This window comes from Bos indicus, chromosome 3, assembly GCF_029378745.1.
Source record: "Bos indicus isolate NIAB-ARS_2022 breed Sahiwal x Tharparkar chromosome 3, NIAB-ARS_B.indTharparkar_mat_pri_1.0, whole genome shotgun sequence".
Taxonomy (NCBI): domain Eukaryota; kingdom Metazoa; phylum Chordata; class Mammalia; order Artiodactyla; family Bovidae; genus Bos; species Bos indicus.
The window spans coordinates 80,643,515-80,663,960 of NC_091762.1; the positions used below are offsets into that span (position 1 = coordinate 80,643,515).

At 40.3% G+C, this 20,446-nt stretch overlaps 1 protein-coding gene across 1 annotated transcript in view; it reads left to right on the top strand.

Moving 5' to 3' along the window:
• Window positions 1-20,446, top strand: part of LOC109556201 (uncharacterized) — a 118,566-nt gene that overhangs the window by 63,783 nt on the left and 34,337 nt on the right. Inside the window, exon 2 of the mRNA XM_070786410.1 lies at window positions 6,357-18,899. Coding sequence (XP_070642511.1) covers window positions 18,326-18,899 — 574 coding nt within the window. The 5' untranslated portion in view covers window positions 6,357-18,325. The remainder of the gene's footprint in view (window positions 1-6,356; window positions 18,900-20,446) is intronic.

Here is a 20,446-nt window from a genome sequence, read left to right on the forward strand (position 1 = left end):
TTCAAGGTTCATTGTGTTGTGGCATATGTCAGAATTTCAATCCTTTTATGGCTGAATAATATTCTATTGTATGTTTATGTTTTAGCATTTATTTATCCATTCATTGGTTGAATACTTGAGTTTTGTTTTTCTACCTTTTGGCTATCATGAATAATGCTGCAATGAACATATTATATAAGTATCTGTTTTAGTATTTGCTTTCAGTTTTTTTGGATATATACCTAGGAGTAGAATTGCTGGGTCATATAGTAATTCTGTATTTAGCTTTTTGAGTAATTGCCAAATTATTTTCAATAGTGCTTTTTGGTTTAAAACTTAGTTAGAGTACTTTAATATAAAAATACCAGCTCTCTTTTATATGTATTTGCAAGGTATTTCCACTTTAAAATTTCAAAATGTTTGAATATTTATATGATGTTTTGTCCAGTCTAAAAACCTTTGTCTTTTAAGTGATGCATTTAATCCACTGATATTGTATTTAATTAATATTAATAGCTAATGTATTTTAAATCTGTATCGCCACATGTGATATTATTTATTTTTTCCTCTTCATTTTTGACCCTCTACTAATTTATAGGCTACAGTCTCTGTGTCTCTTCTTTTAGAGGTTATATAAATTTTTTTATATATACATACATAATCTTAAAAAAATTTTTTTTGGAGTATAGTTGCTTTACAATGTTGTTAGTTTCTACTGTACAGCAAAATGAATCAGCTATACATGTACATATATCCCCTCTTTTTTTGGATTTCCTTCCCATTTTGGTCATCAGAGTATTGAGTATAGAGTTCCCTGTGTATCATCTATTAAGTCAAAAGTTAGTCAATAATGTTATTTTTGTGTTTGATACTACAAAGGCTTTAAGTACTGACTTCATTTACTCTCTTTCTAACTTGCATGCTTTTACTTCTGTGTATTAACTTATTTTTTTGATCTGATAAGACAGTGTTGTGTAATGTTCAATAATGCATTGTTTAGATTTATTTTTTTTAATTTAAATTTATTTTAATTGGAGGCTAATTACTTTACAGTATTGTATTGGTTTTGCCATACATCAACATGAATCCGCCACGGGTGTACACGTGTTTCCCATCCTGAACCCTCCTCCCACCTCCCTCCCCGTACCATTCCTCTGGGTCATCCCAGTGCACCAGCCCTGATTTTTTATTTATTCGTTGACCAATTTCTTTGCTCTTCATTTTTTCTTGCATCTCAGAGCTTTCCTCTGAGATCACATTCTTTCTCCCAGAATTACATCCTTCAGAATTCTCTTTTTCAAGGGTCTGGATAGTAGGAAACTCTCTGTGCTTCTGTTTGTTTATTTAGTGTCTATATTGTGCACTCAGTATTGAAAGATATTTTCACTAGGAATAGAATAATAGGTGAGCAGTTATTTTCTTTCACCCCACGAAGAATATCATCGTACTGTCATCCTGTCTGCATTGCTGGATCAGTCAGTTGTCAGTCTAACTGTTGTTCCTTTGACAATGATCACCAACCACATCCTAACCCAGTATCTTTTTGTGTGTGTGTGTGTTCACTAGTTTTATGATGAATCTAGTGTGAAGTTCACTCATTAGTTCCCTCTCTCCCTCCTTTCTTGCTTTCTCTTTTCCTATTTAGGATTTGTTAGGCTTTTTGCGGGTGGGAATTTGATACCATTCATTGGTTCTTCAAAAGTAGAAGCCATTATTTCTTCACATATTATCTTTGTCATATCACATCTCTTCTCTTTTTCTAGAACTCTAACTAAATGTATGTTAGATTTTCTTACTGTCTTCCATGGATTGTATCTGTCTTTCATATAGGCATTTCTCTGAATCTCTGTGCTGTATTCTGCAAAATCTTGTGACATAAACTTCCTGTTCTCTAATTCTCTTTTCAATTATGTCTAATGTGATGTTAAACCACTGGTTTTTGTTTTGTTTTTAATATCAGTAATTGTGATTTTCATTTCTAGAAGTTTTATTTGGTTCTTCTTAAAAGTTTCTGGGTCACTTTTTATAATTTCCAGTATCTTGAGAATATTTTCAAGCTGTTTGTGCTTTGTTCTTTTTTACTGTGTGCTGCTCATTGACCTTGAAAAATTGTTTATGCAAATATACTGGACACAGGATAAAGATGACTTTTCAAAATAGATTTGTATTTGTCACTTTCAGTCTCTAAGGGCTTTGCCATATGGTACCATTTAAACTATGCTTATGGCTTGAATCATTTTGGACCACCAAGTGTTTATAACTGCAGTAACACCAGCAAGTGATTGCAAATTTCCAGGATGAAATTGTCTCCTTATTGAACTGTTCAGTTGTCTCCTGTGGGTGGAGATTTGGGGAAAATGTAGCCTTTGAAATCCCAGCATCTACTGGTGGATTTCCTTTTGCACTTTACTCTTTAGGGAGATACTTAAATTGGCTGGATTAACAAATGCCCTCAGGGCAAAAGTGGCTTCAGTACTCAGTAAATCTTAGATTTTATCCATGTCATTAGTGCTTGGATATTTTTAATATAGTTACTATTTTTAAATAATTTTACTATTTGATACTTTTTGTACTCAATCCAGCATTCTTTGTTGTCAACTTCTGTAGTCAAGTGGCTGGAGTGAGCTGCTCCACAGACTGCCTCCTGATCTGGTGTCCACTGAGGTCTCAAAGGTGCTCTCTCTGGTTTGCTGCTCTTGTATGTTGCTCTAATCTTAGCTGGAGTATTTCATGGGATGGTCATGTTTCTCCACTTGTCCAGCACCTGGTGGTTTGCCTTGTCTGACTCATGCCCACCATGGTTCTCATCAGCATTACAGATTTCTTCGAATCTCGAACACACCCTTTTTCATTGACCTTATCTCTCCTGCTGCTCCTCCTTACTTTGTCTTGCTCACGGCAGAACTTCTATCTCTCAGCTGAGCCATATTCTTTGTCCTCTGCAGGAGATGTGGGAAGAGCTGAGTCCGTTCTTTACAACACAGAAGCTAAGGGAAGCTCACATTGGGCTCTTTTTGCCTTCTATCCTACTTTGCTCTCCTTCCTCTTCTCCACTCACCCCACTGTGTTGCTGGCTCACCTTAAACACTCATTTCCTTCTGGAATCCCAAATGGGAAGTAGAGAAGAATCCTGCTGGCCTTAGTCTTCCCTTTGACACTTCTGACACATCTTCTCTCTCTGAGGCTTATTCCTTAGATCAAGAAAGCTTCTCACTGACTGGCTTTCCTAAATCCAACTCCAACTTCTTCCCACAGTCCCCTGGAACAGGAAGAAAGTTCAAACATTCCACTTCTTCAACATCATATCCTTGTTCTATCCTGGGACAGAAGCACAATGGGTGGACAAAGCTGTTTGCCTATACTATAAAAGAAACTCTGTGATCTCGGCTACCAGATTTAACCCTTGCTGTGTCAATGGTAGTAAAAGAATGTGAAAATATCTTCTCTTGCCTTTTTTTAACCTTCTAAATAAGTATTTTGATCAAATATCCTACTTTGGATGTCAAAAACTGATTTTTAACTCTCTTAAAAATTAATTCCTGCTTTAATAGTCATAACCCCACCCTCCACACACCACCCTTAGGCAAATGGATACTTCAGGCCAATCAAAGAATAAGTTATATTCATGAAAATGCAAAAGATAAAAGTATATTAATGTGTTCCATAAATCCCCAAGTGACAGATATATATATTATTTTTAGTCAAAAGCATTTGTGTTAATTATCTTTTGCTGTGTAATAAATTAGTCCAAAATGTAATGGCTTAAGACAATTAATACTTGTTATTTCACAGTTTCTATCAGTCATGAATTCTGAAGCAGCTTAGCTTGGTGATTCTGGCTTAGGACCTCTCAGAAGGTTACCGACTAGATGAGAGCTGCTATCATCTGAAGGCCTGTCTGCAGCAAAGATCAACTTCCAAGTTCACTCACATAGCTATTAGCAGGAGGCCCCATTACTTGCTGGCTGTTGGCTGGAGGCCTCTGTTTATTCACCACATGGGTCTCGTCTCATGACAGGCAACTGGCTTCACTCAGAGCAAGTAATCAGAGAGTGAGAGAGAGCAGGAAGTCGTCATGCTTATCATGTCTCAGTCTCTAGTCACACACTGCCACTGTTGCTTTATTCTGTTCATTGGAAATGAGTCACGAAGTCCAGCTCATACCCAAAGGGAGAGGAATCGACCTCTGCCTCTTAAAGGCAATGACAAAGAATGTGTGGACATTGTAAAGCACCAAGGCATTAAAATCATCCTATTGCCCACTTCCTATGTGCAGACTGCAAAAATTAACAACAAAACAGATATTTTTCTTACATAATGGAGCTGAAAGTCTAGTAGGTTCATGAGTTGAAAACAGGCAATTACTGCACACTGAGCTGTGGGTCCTAGCTTTCTCCCATATGACATGGGGGGCCATAGGTGCTTGAAGGCACATAAGTCAATACACGCGGAAATGCTTTTGTGTAAGTATAGTTTAGCAAAAGTGGCCAAAAGGTGAGATTCAAGAGCTCCAAGGTCTACATTCAAATCCCAGCTCTGCCACTTACTGGCCAGGGGACCATGGGCCAGTAACGCATCTTCTCTGTGCCCCAGTTTTCTCATCAGTAAGATGGGAGAGTAACAGTACTCAGTTCATAGGATCCTGGTGAGGATTAAATGTTGGGAAGGACTGAAAAGGTGCCTGGAACATAGCAAGATTTAGTTATCTTAAACTAACTTTAGTTATCTTAAACAGGTATAAACTGCAGGCCACTTCAGAAAGAAATTATTATTCTAATTTCTGAGACAGGTATATATTCTTATGCTTGTCTAACTGAAAATGAAATAAACTTTGTTTTAAGATTTAGTTTGTAATGATATATTTCCACTTTTTTTCTTTGTAAGTACACGGCACATAGTAAAATGTGAATGTCACTCTTCATCTCTACCCCCACCCACTTACCAATCCCACTTCCTTCCCCAAAGGAAACCACTTGAACAGCTTCATGAATGTTCTTTCAGAAATTGTCTATTTAAAGAAAAATTGCCTTTATATTTCTTTCTATTAATAATTTAATAGATCTTCTCATGTTAGTGACTATAGCTTTATATCATTCTTTTTAATGACTCTATTAAATTTTATAGGATAGATATACCATCAGTTCTTTAACCATTCTTCTTTAATGGGCATCCATGTTTTTTCCATCTTTTTACTATTGTAAACAGTTGTGTTATAAGCATAAACTTTTTTTTTAATTGGAAGATAATTGCTTTACAATATTGTGTTTGCCTCTGCCATGCATCAGTGTGAATAAGCTATAGGTATACATATGTCCCCTCCCTCCTGAACCCCCTCCCGTCTCCCACCCCGTCCTACTCGTCTAGGTCATCACAGAGTACTGGGTTGAGCTCCCTGTGTCGCACAGCAAATTCCCACTTGCTATCTATTTTACGTATGGTAATGTATATGTTTCCATGTTCTCTCTTTTCCCCCCACCGCATCCACAGGTCTGTTCCTTATGTCTGTGTCCCCATTGCTGCCCTGCAAACAGGTTCATCAGTATCATCTTTCTAAATTCCATATGCATGTGTTAATATACACTATTTGTCTTTCTCTTTCTGACTTACTTCACTTTGTATAATAGGCTCTATGTTCATCAACCTCTAGGACTGACTTGAATGTGCTCTTTTTTTTATAGCTGAGTAATATTCCATTGTATGTATGTACCACAATTTCTGTATCCATTCATCCATCAGTGGACATCTAGATTCCTTCCATATCCTAGCTATTGTAAAAAGTGCTACAGTGAACACTGAGATACATGTGTCTCTTTCAGTTATGGTTTTCTCAGGGTATATGCCCAGTAGTGGTACTGTGGGGTCATATGGTAGTTCTATTCCTAATGTTTTAAGGAATCTCCATACTCTTCTCCCTAGTGGCTGTATCAATTTACATACCCACAAGCATAACCTTTTAAATGGACTTTCTAACCTTCAGAGACTTCATGAATATAAATATCTTTGATAATGACCTGTTAAACTCACTGGACTTACACAGCTGTGGGTGGCCATTGGGTGGTCTGTCCATCCCATAGGAGTGGCTTCCTACCTGATCACAATTCTCTGGACTGGGAGTTGGCACCAACTTCAAGTTGTTCTACTCACTATCTCTCCTGTGGGAACTTGGAATTGGGACCAAAAGTGAAGGTGACTGTCTCCAGGCAGCCGGACTTGGGTCACTATGGAGCTGTGGAATGGTTTTATGGTCCATGAGGGCCAGAAATGCAGCCACAGTTGTCTGGGAGAGACAAAAGAATGAGACTGACCTGCACAGAGGAGACAAGAAACGGAGTCTAAGTATTTTCCCAGAATAGCACCTGTATCTTCTTCCTTTTCAGGACCCAGTTATACTCCTGCCTTGGATTCTGTTAGATACTGGGCTTCCTATGTACATTCATAAAAGTGGATCCCCTTGTATCTTCCTTCCATGTTGATCCCCAGTCACTCTGATTCCGGGAGACTTCCTCAACCACCCCAGCCTGACGTGTAAGCACCAGGTAGGTCCACTCTTAGGTGCATTCACTTGGAGTTAACACTACTTATTTTGGCTACTTTGTTTCAAAATTGTGGTTATCTAACATGACTGTGCAAACAACGATTCTAGGTAAGGACAATAAAGATCAGCATTTTTCCTTTTTTAAACGTTTAATCATCTTGAATCTTTTTAAGCCAGATGACAAAAATTTCCTAGCTTATGAAATTGAGTGCATTACTATTTCATCATTTCTGGATGATTCAAAGTAAACATTATAAAGATCAAACATTTTGTATATAAGGTGTAATTCAGTAAGTCTACATGTTCAACTAATATAATGAGCACCTGCTACTAAAATGCAATAAAAGGAGCTCCCTCTTTGAAAAGGAAAATATGATATCAGATATGAGTCTGTCTTTCAAAATGGAAATTTTTAATTAAAGAAAAGCTATACAGCAAGTACCTAGGCCTAAAATATTTTCAAATTCAGATGTTACACTGTAAAATAGTTCAATCTGTGCCAAGAGGAAAGCTAAATTTATGACATGGTGAACCACTCACAGAGTCTTAATGGTTTATCAACTAGGTTCAGTTCAGTTCAGTCACTCAGTCGTCTCCGACTCTTTGCGACCCCATGGACTGCAGCACACCAAGCCTCCCTGTCCGTCACCAACTCCCAAAGTTTACTCAAACTCATGTCCACTGAGTCTGTGATGCCATCCAACCATCTCATCCTCTATTGTCCCCTTCTCCTCCTGCCTTCAATCTTTCCCAGCATCAGGGTCTTTTCATATGAGTCAGCTGTTCGCATGAGGTGGCCAAAGTATTGGAGTTTCAGCTTCAGTATCAGTCCTTCCAATGAATATTCAGGACTGATTTCCTTTAGGATGGACTGGTTGGATCTCCTTGCAGTCCAAGGGACTCTCAAGAGCCTTCTCCAACACCACAGTTCAAAAGCATCAATTCTTCGGCACTCAGCTTTCTTTATAGTCCAACTCTTACATCCATACGTGACCACTGGAAAAACCATAGCCTTGACTAGACGGACATTTGTTGACAAAGTAATGTCTCTGCTTTTTAATATGCTGTCTAGATTGGTCACGGAGAAGGCAATGGCACCCCACTCTAGGACTCTTGCCTGGAAAATCCCATGGACGGAGGAGCCTTGTAAGTTGCAGTCCATGGGATCGAGAAGAGTTGGACACAACTGAGCGACTTCAGTTTCACTTTTCACTTTCATGCATTGGAGAAGGAAATGGCAACCCACTCCAGTATTCTTGCCTGGAGAATCCCAGGGATGGGGGAGCCTGGTGGGCTGCCATCTATGGGGTCACACAGAGTCGGACACGACTGAAGTGACTTAGCAGCAGTAGCTAGATTGGTCATAACTTTTCTTCCAAGGAGTAAGCCTCTTTTAATTTCATGGTTGCAGTCACTGTCTGCAGTGATTTTGGAGCCCCCAAAAATAAAGTCTGTCATTGTTTCCACTGTTTATTTGCCATGAAATGATGGGATCAGATGCCATAATCTTAGTTTTCTGAATGTTGAACTTTAAGCCAACTTTTTCACTCTCCTCTTTCACTTTCATCAAGAGGCTCTTTAGTTTTTTGCTTTCTGCCATAAAGTTGGTGTCATCTGCCTATCTGAGGTTATTGATATTTCTTCTGGCAGTCTTGATGCCAGCTTGTGCTTCATCCAGCTCAGCGTTCCTCATGATGTACTCTGCATATTAGTTAAATAAGCAGGGTGAAAATATACAGCCTTGATGTACTGCTTTCCCTATTTGGAAACCTATCAACTAGGTTACCAAGTAAGGTTTAATTTGACCAAGCTTAACTCTCCATGAGAAGAAATAAAATTTTCTCTGTTGCTTCCTGACACTTGTGTGAAAAGACAAAATCTCTCTTGCTAGAAAGCCCACACTCATTGTTTACCCCTGTGTTAGTATGGATATCAAGGTTGCTGAAACATTTAGTTGTGGGATGTCCTAAAATGGATATAGCTGGTGTCCAATCAAGAGAGTTTATATGTACCATTAAACTTGTAATCTCATTTCGTTTGTTTTAGTTTAGAGCCAAGCCCCTTGTTTCTACCTACAAGATGTCCAGTGTGATTTATTTTTAATTGAGTGGTTTTTAAAAAAAAATTGATCATACTCATGTGAGAATGTGTAAGACGTAAATGTACATTCTGAAAAATAAAAGTAAAGTGAGTGTTCTGTCTAACCTTCCCCAGGTTAAGAAAATTGCTTTGGAACTTCCTTGCTGATCCAGTGCTTAAGACTGTGCTTCTAATGCAGCGGGTGGGGGTTTGGCCCCTGGTCAGGGAAGTAAGATCCCACATGCTCTGTGGCATGGCCAAAAAAATGAGCTTTGACCTTGTGGAAGGAAACTCCCCTCTTAGGCCTCTTCAATTGCTCCTCTCTCCCTGCATCACCAGGGAAATCAAAGTCTTGATTTTTAGGATAATCATCCCCTTGGTTTTCTTTAGTCTTAGGACCTTTGTACGTTCCTAAGTAAAATAGTATTTAGTTTTGTCTGTTTTGAACTTAGTATTAATGGAATCATATTGTATGTTCTCTTCTCGGGCTTGCTTCTTTCAACATTGTGTTTGTGTTATCAGTATCAACGTGTGTAGTTGTTAGCTCATTGTTTTCATCTCTGTACAGTAGTTCCTTTTATGAATATATAATAATAATTATACATTCGACCCTGGTGGATATTTAGACTGCTTACAGTTTTTATCATTATGAACAATGCTGCAACAAACACACATGGACATGCTTCCTAGTGCTGGAGTTTCTAGACTAGCGTAAATAACTGGGAGTGGAATTGCAGCATCATAGGATTGTACATGTTCGGTCTTATGAGATAATGCCAAACTCTTTCAAAGTGCTTGCATTACACAAATTTATGCTCATATCTGGAGTGAATAAGAGTTCTCATTGTTCCAGAGCATTTCATTTGGAATGGTCAGGCTTATTTTTTATCAGTCTGATGGGTATGTAAAAATATTTCAATGTGGTTTTACTTTGTATTTTCCTCCTTACTTGTTAGGTTAAGCATCTTTTCATATGTTTAGTGGCTATTTGAGTTTCCCCTATAGCTCAGTTGGTACAGAATCTGCCTGCAATGCAGGAGACCCCGGTTCAGTTCCTAGGTCAGGAAGATCCCCTGGAGAATGGAAAGGCTACCCACTCCAGTATTCTGGCTTGGAGGATTCCATGGATGGAATCCCAAAGACTTGGACGTGACAGAGCGACTTTCGCTTTTCATGAAGTATCTGTTTTAGTCTTTTGCCCCTTCTCCTACTTTGTGTTTGTCTGTTACTACTTTATAAGTGTACTTTGTATATTTTTTATGCTACTCTTTTCCCTTTCTTTTTTTATTGAAGTATAGTTGATTTACAATGTTGTATTAATTTCTGCTGTACAGCCAAGTAATTCAATTATACATATATATATACTTTTCCATTATGGTTTATCACAGGATTTTGAAGTAGTTCATTGTGCTATACAATAGGACCTTGCTGTTTATTCATTCTATATATAATAGTTTGCATCTGTTAACCCCAGAGTCCCAATCCGTCCCTCCCACCTCCCCTCTGGGAACCACAAGTGTGTTCCCTGTCTGTGAGCCTGTTTCCGTTTCATAGGTAAGTTCACTTGTGTTACATTTTAGATTCCACATACAGTGGTATCATATATTTGTCTTTCCCTTTCTGACTTACTACATTTACTGTGATTTTGTTCTGTATTTAGAAATCGATTGTTTTATAATTGTATTTTCTAAGGAGCCTGTAAAAAAATGCCACAAACAGTGGCAATAAAACAACATGTTTATTGTCTCACATTTCTGTAGTTCAGAAGATCGAAATGTCTCACTGTAAAATCAAAGTATTGGAAAGTCTGTGCTCCTTTCCAGAGGCTCTAGGGGAGAATCAATTACCTTGCCCTTTCCAGTTTTTAGCACTGCCTACAGGCTTTGGCTTATGGACTCCTTTCTCCATCTTTAAATCCAGAAAAAATGGTCCAGTTCTTATGGTTCATTACCTTGACTTTTCTGATGCCCTCTTTCACTTTTAAGGACACTTGTGACTATATTCAGATAACCCAGGATAATCTGCTCATGTCAAACCCTTAATTTAATCATATCCGCAAAGTCACTTTTGCCATGTAAGGCTGTATTTTCACAAATTTCAGGGATTAATATCTAGACATCTTTGTAAGTTGAGAAGGCATCATTCTGTCTACTGCAGTATTATTGACTTTGTATCTTGTAATCTTACTAACCTTTTATGAATTTTTATAATTTATTTACAGGTTCTTTTATTATTAAAAATTTATGTATTTACTTTTTATTTTTGATTGTGCTGGGTTTTCCTTGCTGTGCAAGGGCTCTGTGTAGTTGTGTGTGGACTTTTCACTGTGGTAGCTCCTCTTGTTGCAGAACACAGGCTTTAGAGTGTGGGCTTCAGCAGCTCAGCCTGCAAGTTCAGTAGCTGTGGCATGCAGGCTTAGTTGCCCCTCAGCATATGGAATCTTTCTGGGCCAGGAATCCTCTGCATTGGCAGGTAGATTCTTAACCACTGGACCACCAGGGAAGTCCAACTGGTTCTTTTATATTTTCTATATATAAAATCAAATCATTTGCAAATAGTGACAGTCTTGTTTTCTCCTTTCTAATGAATGTAAGTGTGTGTATTTTCCCCCCTACCTTTAAGGCCAAGGTACAACCAAAAACATTGCTGGAAAAATAAAAAACTGGATAAGACTTCCAGTATAATGTTCAGTAGGATGGGTTGTATCAGGCAATCCTATATGGTTTCTGCTCTCAGATGAAATACTTTCAGCATTTCACCATCATGCACAAAATTCACTGTAGACTTTCTTCTTCTGAAATTGAGATAGCATATGATTTTCTCCTTTAATCTGTTCAGATCATTAATTATATGAATGATTTTCTAATGTTAAATCAACTTCCATTTCTGAGAAAAGCCCAACTTGGTCATACATTTTAGTAGTTAGCTTATGAGGGATATGGGCCTTTTATTTTTCTTTCTTGTATGCATTGTCCTTATTAGGTTATAATACCTAGATTTTAACAGCCTCATAAAATGTGTCACAGAAGGTACCTGCTTCTTCTATTATCTGAAATAGTTTATGTAAGATTAGAACCTATTTGTCACTGAATTGATCTTAATAAAATCGCTGACATTTTCTGAACCTACAATACATTGTGAAATTTGAACATTCTTCAGAACTTCTGTGTCAAGTGCTTTATCATCTTATTCAATGCATTTAATATTCGGTCCAGGGAGATTGGAGGTATTATCTCATTTTTTCTGATATGGAAAATGAAGCTAAACAGATTACAGATAAATCTAAAGATATTATATATAGCTACTAAAGGGCAGACCAGAACTTGAATCAAGACATCCTGACTCCAAATTCATTGTACACACAGTTTCACTGATGTTCTCAAGAACTATTGATATTAATAGTTGGGTATGGTGGTGGTAAGTTCTTTTGAAAAAAATTGTTTCTGTCTCTTCCTTTGATGTTATTTCTAGCCATCACTTCCTTTCCTTCTCCTTGCCCCACTATTTATGTTATTTCTAAAATGCTGTGCTCTCAGAGACAAAAATAGGTTACTAGTTTATAACAGTAAATATACTCTGAGTGTCTGAGGGACATTCCTAGAAGTAACCAGCTTGAGTTTTATAACATGTTTTTTCCCTGCTGAGAAGCTTTTACTGTTGTTTCTCTGTGTTACGAAAATTTCAGGTTACTATACTGTTTTCTTTCTATTTATATGTCCCACACTTTGCTACTCCAAGTGTGGTCTGTGAACCAGCAGAATTGGCATCTCCTTGGGGCATATTAGTGTCAAAACTGAATCTCAGGCCCCATTTCAGAACCAATGAATCAGAATCTGCACTTAAGCAAGATTTCTGTGTGATTCCTACTACTCAGAAAGAAGAAATTTATTTTAAAATAGAATAGAACATTGACAAAGCACCTGGTCATCCAAGAGCTCTGATGGGAATGTACAATGAGATTAATGCTAACAAAAAGCATCTATTCTGCAGCCCATGGATCAAGGAGTAATTTTGATTCTCAAGTCTTATTTAAGAAATGCATTTCACAAGGCTATAGCTGCCATAGACAGAGATTCTTCTGGCGGATCTGGGCAAAGTCCATTGAAAGCCTTCTGGAAAAGATTCACCGTTCTAGGTGCCATGAAGAACATTTGTGATTCATGAGAAAAGGTCAAAATATCAACATAAACATTTGACTTTTTGGATGAAGTAGATTCCAATGACTTTTTGGATGAAGTAGATTCATCTACTGGATGAAGTAGATTCCAGCCCTCATGGTTGACTCTGAGGGGTTCAAGACTTCAGTGGAGGAAACAACTGCACATATGGTGGAAACAGCAAGAGAACTAGAATTGCGTGCCTGAAGAACTATGGATGGAGGTGCATGACATTGTACAGGAGGCGGTGGTCAAAACCATCCCCAGGAAAAAGAAATTCAGAAGGCAAAATGGTTATCTGAGGAGGCCTTACAAACAGCTGAGGGAAGAAGAAAAATGAAAGGCAAAGGAGAAAAGGAAAGATATACCCATCTGAATGCAGAGTTCCAAAGAATAGCAAGGAGAGATAATGCAATGCAATGCAATGCAAAGAAATAGAGGAAAACAATAGAATGGGAAAGACTAGAGATCACTTCAAGAAAATTGGAGATACCAAGGGAACATGTCATGCAAAGACAGGCATGATAAAAGACAGATACAGTATGGACCTAACAGAAGCTGAAGATATTAAGAAGAGGTGGCAAGAATACACAGAGCTACTATACAAAAAAATCTTAATGACCCAGATAACCATGATGGTGTGTGATTACTCACCTAGAGTCAGACATCCTGGAGTGCAAAGTCAAATGGGCCTTAGGAAGCATCACTATGAACAAAGCTGGTGGAGGTGATGGAATTCCAGTTGAGCTATTTCAAATCCAGAAGATAATGCTGTGAAAGTGCTGCACTCAGCATGCCAGCAAATTTGGAAGACTCACCAGTGGCCATAAGACTGGAAAAGGTCATTTTTCATTCCAATCCCAAAGAAAGGCAATGCCAAAGAATGTTCAAACTACCACACAATTGCACTCATCTCACATGCTAGCAAAATAATGCTCAAAATTCTCCAAGCCAGGCTTCAACGGTATATGAACCGGGAACTTCCAGATGTTCAAGCTGCATTTAGAAACAGCAGAGGAACCAGAGATCAAATTGCCAACATCCGTTGGATCATAGAAAAAGCAAGAGAATTCCAGAAAAACATCTATTTCTGCTTCATTGACTACACTGAAGCCTTTGACTGTGTGGATCACAACAAACTGGAAAATTCTTTAAGAGATAGGAATGCCAGACCACCTTACTGCCTCCTGAGACATCTGTATGAAGGTCAAGAAGCAACATTTAGAACTGAACATGGAACAAAGGACTGGTTCCAAATTGTGAAATGAGTATGTCAAGGCTGTATATTGTCACCTTGCTTACTTAATTTATATTCACAGTACATCATGCAAAATGCCAAGCTAGATGAAACACAAGCTGGAATCAAGATTGCTGGGAGAAATATCAATAACCTCAGATAGGCAGATGACACCACCCTCATGGCAGAAAGCTAAGAGGAACTAAAGAGCCTCTTGATAAAAGTGAAAGAGAGGAGTGAAAAAGCTGGCTTAAAATTCAGCATTCAAAAAACTTAAGATCCTCTAACAATGGAGAAACATAGAGAACAGACTTACGGACATGGGGAGAGGGGACGGGAGAGTGAGATGTATGGAAAGAGTAACATGGAAACTTATATTACCACATGCAAAATAGATAGCCAATGGGAATTTGCTGTATGGCTCAGGAAACTCAAACAGGGTCTCTGTATCAACCTAGAGGAGTGGGATGGAGAGGGAGATGGGAAGGAGGTTCAAAAGGGAGGGGATATATGTGTACCTATGGCTGATTCATGTTGAGGTATGACAGAAACAGCAAAATTCTGTAAAGCAATTATCCTTCAATAAAAAATTAATTAATTTAAAAAAAAAAAAAAAAAACTTAAGATCACGGCATCTGGTCCCATCACTTCATGGCAAATAGATGGGGAAACAATGGAAATAGTGACAGACTTTATTTTCTTGGCCTCCAAAATCACTGCAGATGGTGACTGCAGTCATGAAATTAAAAGATGCTTGCTCCTTGGAAGAAAAGCTATGACAAACCTAGACAGCACAGTAAAAAACAGAGACATTACTTTACCAACAAAAGTCCATCTAGTCAAAGCTATGGTTTTTCCAGTAGCCATGTATCAATCAATTCTGAATATTCATTGGAAGGACTGATGCTGAAGCTGAAGCTCCAATACTTTGGCCACCTGATTCAAAGAACTGACTCATTGGAAAAGACCTTGATGCTGGGAAAGATGGAAGGCAGGAGGAGAAGGGGATGATAGAGGATGAGATGGTTAGATGGCATCAACAACTCAATGGACATGAGTTTGAGCAAGCTCCAGGAGTTGGTAATAGACAGGGGAGCCTGGTGTGCTGCAGTCCATGGAGTCTCAAAGAGCTGGACACAGTTGAGTGACTTAACTGATGAATATGTGATTAAAATGCTGCAATCTCAGGATAGATCCTGAACAGATGAGGAGTTGCTAGTGGCTTCTTGGGATGGAATCTACTCCCGGTGAAGAAGCTGTGAAGACTGGTCTCTCTTGCGCATATGCCTGCAAGTAGATGGGGATATTCTTCTTCCAGCGCAGCATGGCTGCATGACATCACTGACTCAATGGACATGAGTTTGAGCAAACTCTGGGGGATAGTGAAGAACAAGGAAGGCTGGCATGCTACAGTTCATGGGGTCACAAAGAGTCAGACACGACTTAACGACTGAACAACAAATGTGATTACTACAGACTAAAGTTTGAGAAGCATTAGCCTACATCACCAGTTAGATTATAAAAAATCTTTGAGCACTTCTTATACCTTTCCATGTTCCCAGTTTCAAGCACCATGCCTTACACACGGTGTAAACCACACACTTATGAAATGAAGGCTATGGTGGTGATTTCGTAAAACACATGGCAAATCAGAATCCTCAGTTCTGCTTTTGTCCATGTCAGAAACTCCATACATTGCTTAATATCAATAGCCTTCAGTTTCTTATCTGTAAAAGGAGGAATATAATTGCATTTTTCTCTAATGACCTAACGAGTTCCAAAATTCTATGCCAAAACTGATAAATATCATCTTAGAAGTAAACTAATTAATGTTGATAACAATTGAAATTGTTCTGAGATACTTTCTTTGCAAAAAACTCAACACGAATTACGTAATGGTATTGAATGAAATACGTTATATATTTAACAAGTATCATTTGCATCCAGTTCAGTTCAGTCAGTTCAGTCGCTCAGTCGTGTCCAACTCTTTGCGACCCCATGAATCACAGCACGCCAGGCCTCCCTGTCCATCACCAGCTCCCGGAGTTCACTCAGACTCATGTCCATTGAGTCAGTGATGCCATCCAACCATCTCATCCTCTGTTGTCCCCTTCTCCTCCTGCCCTCAATCCCTCCCAGCATCAGAGTCTTTTCCAGTGAGTCAACTCTTCACATGAGGTGGCCAAAGTACTGGAGTTTCAGCTTTAGCATCATTCCTTCCAAAGAAATCCCAGGGCTGATCTCCTTCAGAATGGACTGGTTGGATCTCCTTGCAGTCCAAGGGACACTCAAGAGTCTTCTCCAACACCACAGTTCAAAAGCATCAATTCTTCGGTGCTCAGCCTTATTCACAGTCCAACTTATTTGCATCCAAATAAGCTATTATTTGTAATATCTTACTTGGAAGGATGTTTTTGTTTGATTAGATATCTCTTAGGTAGTAATAGGGGCCTAACAATTTGTATTTCTAGAGTTCAGGTTTAATAACCTAGTAAAATGGCAAATTAGAAATTGCTGTATGGGAAAAATATATAATGCTTCTTTTAAATTGCAACATTTTTATTACTGAAGAATAGAATGGTTTATTAGAATGTTAGGAGATAATGCTTTGATTTCATGAACATTGTGTAGGCTTATCAAACCAGAATTAATATATTATACCTAGAAGTCTAGAATTTCACATTTTTGTAGCAATTTGTATTTGTTTGTTCCCACCTTTAACATATCAGAGACACAGAAGAGTAGGGAAGACAACACAGTTAGAGAAGACAACCGCCCCATTTCAGAGTGTATCTGAATGACCTAAAAAATGAGACATTTCATAATGTGATCTGCTGTTGTGTCCATCACTGGAAAACTCACCATTTTCTTGGATAAGAATCTACACTCAAATTGTATTACTATAACTACATCGTAATCATCATCATGGAAACCATTTTTGGAACCCACAAAAGAATCAAGTTTTACTCATGATTGCCACTTACAGTTTTGATTCCTTTGATCTTCACATCTACTTGTTTGGCAATTCTGGTCCCTAAATTAGACATTTGGTATACTTGGTCAGCCTTGAGACTTCAAAGACAACAAGCTGTCCAGCCATCTGCAAGACTGTCATTGAAGTCCCTTGTGTTCTCACAGATTGCAGCTTGTCTGTTCTGAAAAATGAGCAACAAATCTATTCCAAGCCTGAATAAACCAACTGACCAGTCTCTGAACAACACTGATGGTCACTCATGGGTTTAGCAGTTCCCACGCAAAACACCAAAACCCTGTATTTACATAAGTAGTGTCAGTGGGAACCTGGTATCTTCTGCACCATCTTGGAGAAGCACTGTTCACTGGCATGTTTTGTGTGATTAAAAAGTGTGTATGGAAATAAGACAAAAATGCCTATCTTGCTTTGGCACTTCCAAATTTAACCATTTGCCTATATATATTAGATCTGGGGATTGTTTTGCTTGTTTCAGATGGGTAGTAAGTGTGTGTGGAATAAGGCTTTGCAGATATTAATTACGGTAGAAGGCGTTTTCCTTTCATAAAGAGGGAAAATACACCCATCTGGTAATTACAAGTATTTGGGGTTGAAACAGTTGATCAGTTCAGTCTAGTCGCTCAGTCATGTCTGACTCTTTGAGACCCCATGGACTGCAGCGCGCCAGACCTCCCTGTCCATTACCAATTCCCAGAGTTTACTCAAACTCATGTCCATTGAGTCAGTGATGCCACCCAACCATCTCATCCTCTGCCGTCCAGTTGAGACAGTTTCTATTCCTGCCTTCCACCACTAATTAGGTGGGTGACCTTGGGCAAACCACATAAACTCTATAGATTTCCTCATCTGCAAAATGAAAGCATTGGTTCACAGGCAGCCATTTAAATCCCTTCTCCAAATATTCATTCATTCTCTAATTTATTCAGGACCTACTATGCGCCTTCAGTACTGATTAACTCCGTGATCCTTGGAAAGCTCCAGATTGTCTCCAATTCCTTTAAGCATCCACTCCTCGTCCTACTTTAAAATCAGCTTCTGAATTCTCCCCCAAGGAGATCCAAACACTTCCTGTCTGAAGATATACATGAGGAAAAGAAACGTGCCAGCTGCCTTCACCCGGCGCCAACCGAGTGGACACGCCAGCCGGCTAGTGAATTGTTCTTTGTAAAGGGCAACCTCTGCATTTTAAAGGGCAATCCAGTCACCCGAAAAAATGCAATTGAAAGGGCTCTCAGGGACAGGGCGGGACACCCAACCGCTCCTTTTTCAGCCGGGGAAACCTGGGAAACATTCTCTGGGCTCCCTCCGTCCTAGTCACGCGGCAGTTCCACGGCAGGAATTGTGCAATGGGGCGAGTCGGGCGGGCGTCCGGGGGTGGAAAGAAGTGGGGAAGGCTTCCACAGTGCCAACTACCCGCCCCCCATCTCCCCCGCCACTCCCCTCCAGGGTACTGCGAGGCGCGGCGGCGCGGTCAGGACCACGGAGCTCCGGTGGCCCCGGCCTCGCTTCGCCGTGGGGGCCGCCCCCTCTCTCGGGCAGAGGCCACCGCCACGCGCTTCCTGGGACTCTGCGACGGGCTGGAGCGCGAGCGGGAACTGCCGCCCAAGACGACGCTGGGGGACGCGGCTCGCCGCATCGATCGCGGCTGGGAACTCCGGGCTCGCACTTTCCGTAAGAGCACCGGGGCTTCCAGCGGCGCCGTGCCCCCGCCCCCGCCAGCCCGGCTGCCCTTTCGAGTGGTGACGCAGCCGGCGGGGTACGCAGAAGTCTGCACTGAAACCCGGAACCTCCCGGGCCGCGGGCCCCGCCTGCCTGCGCCGGCGCAGCCCCGAGCCGCGCGGCTCTCCGCTGAGACCCGCGCCGCGCTTGGCGCAGGGAGCGGAGACTGGAGACGCGCTGCGAGGGCTGCATTTCTAAGAGGTCCGTATTTCTAAGAGGTCCGTAGGTACGGGCTCGGGGATAAACGTTTGGTCACATTCACTACTCACGTCACTCTTTGTGGCGTATACTGTCATGAGCTTCACTTAGAGGTGGGGAAAGTCTCCAAAACATCAAGTTACTTTCTTGATCTGCCTAGTCGAAGAGGGCAGAGCTGCGCCTCAAATCTAGGGCTGTCTTGAACCAGATACATCTTATTTCTCTTAAATCAAGCGCTTCGTGGCTTTCATTCCAATGAGCAGAAAATAGGTAACAGGTGGGACAGGTACACTGAGAACCTTTCCCAAGGTGACGGGGACAGTTTGCTTCTGGTTGGCGCTCACACATTCTCCCTACTGTGCTGTTAAAAAAGAAAAATGTTTTCCGTGTATATCACGAAGTGGAAAAGGTTGGAAAGCATTTCTCAGCCCTTGTGCCTCTATTTTCAGACTCTGTATCGGAATCTGGGACACCTAGCATATGGAGTTGCTGGAGGATTAAATAAAACAGTCTTTTACATGTTAATTCAGCACATGTTAATTCTAACTTTTTGCAGCACTCCCCGGGAACCTCGGGGCACTCACCCTCGTCAGCACTGAAGTGGGGACGCAGTCATTCTAAGTCAGCCCCTTTTCTGAGAGATGAAAGATTTAATCCACTCAACGGATGATCACTTACAAATCACTATTCAATTAGTGACAGACACCAAGCTATGGCTTTATCTCTTGGCCCCTACAAGGGCTCTTTCCATTTCACCCCCAACCGGGCCCCGCCCCACCCCCCGCTTTTCCTTCAGAAGCTTCAGAGCAGCTGGAGGCCAGTTGAACGTGACTTCCTCAGTGACCTGGTGGCAGTGAAGTGGGCGGGGACCTCCGGGAAGGCTAGAGGAGGAAGTCGAGTCACTGGGCTCACAGCCTGCCTGCGCCCCTGGAGAGGGGAACCCCCAGCCCCTGGGCCTCTTTGTTGGCCAGGACTAGCCCCCTTTGGTAACTTGAGGAGTAGCTGCAGCCCAGAAGTGCGTGCGTGTGTGTGTGTGTGTGTGTGTGTGTGTGTGTGTGTGTGTGTTTCCAGCTGTAGAATGTCCAAGCAAGTGTAGATTAAAGTAAGAGAGAATATGCTAGCTTTAGGATTCTATCCTAGATGGGATAGAGTTCCTTCCATGGCAAATCATTTCAGAATTAGCACAGAATTTTCAGGGGAGTCTATCTTGAAAAGTGAAACAGGCTAATGGAAGTTTTCTAACTTCATAAAATCTTAAAAGATCATAAAATCTTGGGAAATGACCACTCTGTTTGCCTGGGTTTTAAAATCACTACTCACTGGAGCAGATGTTTTTCCTTTCCAAGGCTCCATTTTATGAAATGAGGCTAAAATATCTGGACAGCCCTCTCCCTTGGGTACCTTGGAATGTTGGGAATATGAATGGTCTCTTAGTAGAGTTGGAGCTCCAAAGGGAAGTTGTAGAACCATGAAAGGTCCTTTAAAAACAGAAACCCTCCTTGTTAAAAATCATAAAAATTATTAGTACTCATTGTGAAAACTTAGAATTT